Source organism: Nomascus leucogenys, chromosome 3, assembly GCF_006542625.1.
Source record: "Nomascus leucogenys isolate Asia chromosome 3, Asia_NLE_v1, whole genome shotgun sequence".
NCBI lineage: Eukaryota > Metazoa > Chordata > Mammalia > Primates > Hylobatidae > Nomascus > Nomascus leucogenys.
Window position 1 is genome coordinate 36307415 of NC_044383.1, and position 4216 is coordinate 36311630.

Sequence of the window (4216 nt, forward strand, 5' to 3'; positions counted from 1 at the left end):
GAAGGGGAAGGGACTAGATACTGTTCATCTCCAGCATGTGCCAGTCACCATATGCCTTTTATTAATTTATTTTTTTGAGGCAGGGTCTTGCTCTGCCACCCAGGTGGGAGTGCAGTGGCTCGATCATGGCTCGCTACAGCCTCAAACTCCTAGGCTCAAGCAATCCTCCTGCCTCATTTATTTATTTATTTTATTTTATCTTATTTGAGACAGAGTCTCGCTCTGTCACCCAGGCTGGAGTGCCGTGGCGCGATCTCGGCTCACTGCAACCTCTGCCTCCCAGGTTCAAGCAATTCTCCTGCCTCAGCCTCCTGAGTACCTGGGATTACGGGAGTGCACCACCATGCCCAGTTAATTTTTGTATTTTTAGTAGAGATGGGGTTTCACCATGTTGGTCAGGCTGGTCTTGAACTCCTGACCTTGTGATCTGCCCTCTTTGGCCTCCCAAAGTGCTGGGATTACAGGCGTGAGCCACTGTGCCCGGCCATTTACTTATTTATTTTTGGAGAGATGAGGTCTCACTGTGTTGCCCTGGCTGGTCTTGAACTTCTGGGCTCCAGCAATCCTCCACTTCAGCCTCCCAAAGTGCTACTAGGATTACAGGTGTAAGCTACCGGGCCTGGCCACCTTTTATTTCATTATCCCTGTTGTACGGATGAGGAAACTGAAGCCACAGAGGTAGAGCAACTTGTCCAAGGCTCCCTTCCCACTTCAGAAGTGGACTTAAACTCTGGGTACTCTTTCCTCAGAGGGAGGAAATTAGCTCCTTCCATGAGGGAACAGACTGAAGTAAGTCAGAACCATAAGGATAGACATGGGCTGTTATGTCACTGCTTAGGGACAGAACGGTATAAATGTGCCAGGGGCAAAGACAGGAGTCTTTTGTAAGTTTCCACCCAGCTTTCCTACCACCAGGCTCGCGTTGTGAGCAGTCCCCTAATCAGGAGCTGCCCCAGCCTTAAGGCCCACCTTGTGGAACAAGTGCACTTAATGGCCACAGTAGAAAGAAAAAAAGAAAAAAAAAAAGATAAGCCTCCCAGTTTGCAGTGACTGGCTGATCTGATGTCCTTTGCTAATAGAGGCAGCTTTATAACACATCTCCATTGCTGACTAGTAATCCAAAAGGCTCTGAGGTTTTAACGAATGGGATTGGTCCAAAACCTGACCTCACTTTCATTTAATTTCATGCCAGCTCCAATACACACCCAGCTGCGGAGACCTTGTCTAGCTAGTGAGCTGCTCAGACACAAAGGCGCTCTAATTACCATCCGCAGGCCAGGCTGACAGAGATTTCAAGTGTTTTCATGTTTATGGAGATCAGAGAAATGTGTTCTGTACATCTTTTTCACCGATGGCAAGTATAAAATAAAACCAAACAAAAAACCCAACACATTTATTCAAAGCAGGCATTTCAGTTAAAATCCTATAATCAGGATAGCCACAATTCCAGACACTCCGGTGCGAAGTGTAGATATGTCAGTAGCCACATCTGGATGATGAACAAGCCATTGACTATAAAAACGAGAACAGCACAGTCTCAGCGCCTTTAGAATGAGTGAACAGTATGTTCCAAGCACTTCACCATGGTTCACAATGGCAAAGCCTGCAGCTTCTCCATTTGGAGGGTCACATTTTCTATTCGGTTTCCTGCACTTACAAAGGCCAGCTGGCATGGCTGGGGGAGGGGCAGAGGGAGGAAATCAACTCGTCTATCCAGGGAATTGCAGCTGTTATTACAAATGGCCCCGGAGAGCCCATTATAAGCTGCTGTGCTAGGCTGTATGTCCCTGGAGTGCCCATCACATGGCGTCTCCCTAACCCCCAACCCAGGCCCCCAGGATCCCAGAGCCACCCGTTTGAGTAGGACAACAGAGGCGAGTGGAAGAGGAGGAACCCAGGGCCCGGTGTTGGGAGTTTCCGTGAAAGCCCGGAGCGCGGCCAGGGGCGGTGGTCGCCTAGGGAAGCACAGACGCCCAGCACGTCCACGCTTTCCCACACCCGCGGTGGCGGCGGCGCGCGTGTCCTCAGGAGACTCCAGCACTGGCAAAACACTGCGCTCTTCTCCGAGCACGGGCAGAACCCGGCTACTCTGTCCCGCAACCCAGTGCGTGCCCAGTAAACAGTGACCTTGAACCGAGGAGAGGCGGGCCGGCTGTGAAAATACACTTTAGATAGGGCGTGGGGTTCACTCCGCGCCTCTCTACCCTTCCACCACCATTCAATGCCCCCTGCCCCCACCTCCTGTCCCCACCCGTGTCGTACAGCCTTCCCCCACCACTCTGAGAAGGCAGACAGTTGCAAAGAGAGCGCAGGGGTTAACTCCTATTCAACCCCCAAAGGGTCCCTTCATGGCACCGCGTGTTTGATATTAAGCAGCACCTCCAAAGACACAAGATGGTTTTTTTAAGTGTCAAAAATATTCACGTCTGGCAGATTGGGCTGCACCCTGAAATTATCTACTCATGTTCTCCTCCCCCAAAGTGGATCAGGAGCCAGCCCTGAAAAGGTAAAGAAAGTAACTGGCATCATCCTCCGTGGTTCCGGCGCACTGCGATCCGGAGAGGCGTGGATTGTGGCCACATGGTCGCGGGGCTGGAGGGCGCTGAGAGGCTGCGCGGAACTGCAGGCTCCGCGGCCAGGTCGGGTCACGCCAAATAAGGAGTCCTACTGACTTGTAAGCTTGGGGTGCGCTCTGTAAAATCTGCCTTAAATAGGGCCAAGTCCTTCATTCCAAATATTTTGGCCCTCAACCCCAGTTGCCCGCGAAACATTCGCGATTTTTCGGTTCCTCGTCATTAGCTTTTTTCTCTCGCTTCCAAAAGCCAGAGTTCTCCACCAGCCTGAGCAGAACTGCAGCCCTCAAGGGAACCCCTTGCCCTCCAGTCTGAGGCTGGCGCTGTGGCCACCCTGGGCGTGTTAGCTGCCAGGCACAAGAACGCCGTCGCCAGTTCTGAGCTGCGCCCTCCCGGAGGCGCCAGGGTCACTGCAGGCCACGCGAGGGCTGCGAGGCGAAGGGGGTTCATGCACCGGGGCCGACAGAGGTCCCAGGAGCGGGCGTTGGGGAAGCTTTGCACGTAACTGCAGCCGTCGCGAATGAAGCCTTCGCACGGCCTCCTTGATGAGGTTTCCAGAGAGCACTAGCTGCTGCAGAAGTCGGTGCGGGTCGTCGTCGCCTGTGCGGGTTTCTGGTTGGGACCCGCGTCGCTGCTGCAGGCGGCGGGAGGCGGCGGCGCCCCGGAGCCATCCTCGCCGGCACGGACCCGACAGCGGCTGCGGGATGCCCTGCTTGCCAGCTCCCGGAGGCCCATCAAGGTCGGCCTGAGGGGGCAGTGGGGACAGCGCGCTGGGGCCTGTAGCTAGCTCGGCCACGCAGTAGGGCGCAGCGCGGCCCCGCACGCGGCCGCGGTCCCCCAGGGCGCAGCGCAGGACCCCAGGGGGCGCCGGGCCCACAGTCTCCGCCGACGCGGGCGGCAGCAGCAGCGGCACCGCCGGGGGCCGGGCCTTGTCCGCCGGCACTGCCGCAGCCAGGGGCCCCGGGGCCCGCAGAGGCGAGGCCGGGCTGTCCTGCGCCGCGTCCAGCTGCAGCGTCTCGCCGATCTGGGCCACCAGCCGGTCCACCTCGCCCGAGCTGCCCAGCGCCACCGACTGCTGCAGCAGGAGGAAGCTGTCCTCCTCCTCTTCCTCCCCCTCCGCCTCCTCGCCGGCTTCCTCTTCCTCCTCCCTCCGGCACGGCATGGCCCCCTGTCCGGGCACCCGGAGCTGTGCGGGCGTCGCTGGGGGCTCGGCTGCCGGCGGGCGCGGTGGGCCGCGGCGGAGCGGGCGCGGAGCTGAAGACTAAGCCGGGGCCGGGGCCGGGGCTGGGGCTGGGGCGGACGCGGAAGCCGGAGCCCGCCAGGCACTCGAGCCGCGCGCCTGCAGCCGCGGGAGCCGGAATCCTGCCGGCTCGGGTTGATTTGTAAACAATGGGTGACGTCGCACCGGGCCCTACCACCGCGCCGGGGAGGGGGTGCTGTGCCGCTGGGGGAGGGGGCTTCTGTGGGGTTAGGGGTCTGGGTGAAGCCGGACTGCCTTCTGAGCTCCTTCGCTCAGGGTGCTGTCTGCAAGCGCGCCCTGGGGACTTGATCCTGGCTCCCGCAGTCGGGCGCGATTGGCATTTCCAGAAATGGACACCAGCGTGAACCCTGTTGGTTTCTTCCACACACAAGCACACACACTA

The 4216-nt window shown here is 58.1% G+C and overlaps 1 protein-coding gene across 1 annotated transcript; it reads right to left on the reverse strand.

Moving 5' to 3' along the window:
* Positions 1-1286: 1286 nt before the first annotated feature.
* Positions 1287-3929, reverse strand: FRAT1 (FRAT regulator of WNT signaling pathway 1). Its single transcript, XM_030808981.1, has one exon. The coding sequence runs from the start codon at positions 3733-3735 to the stop codon at positions 2917-2919; it is 819 nt and encodes a 272-aa protein (XP_030664841.1). The 5' UTR covers positions 3736-3929; the 3' UTR covers positions 1287-2916.
* Positions 3930-4216: the final 287 nt, after the last annotated feature.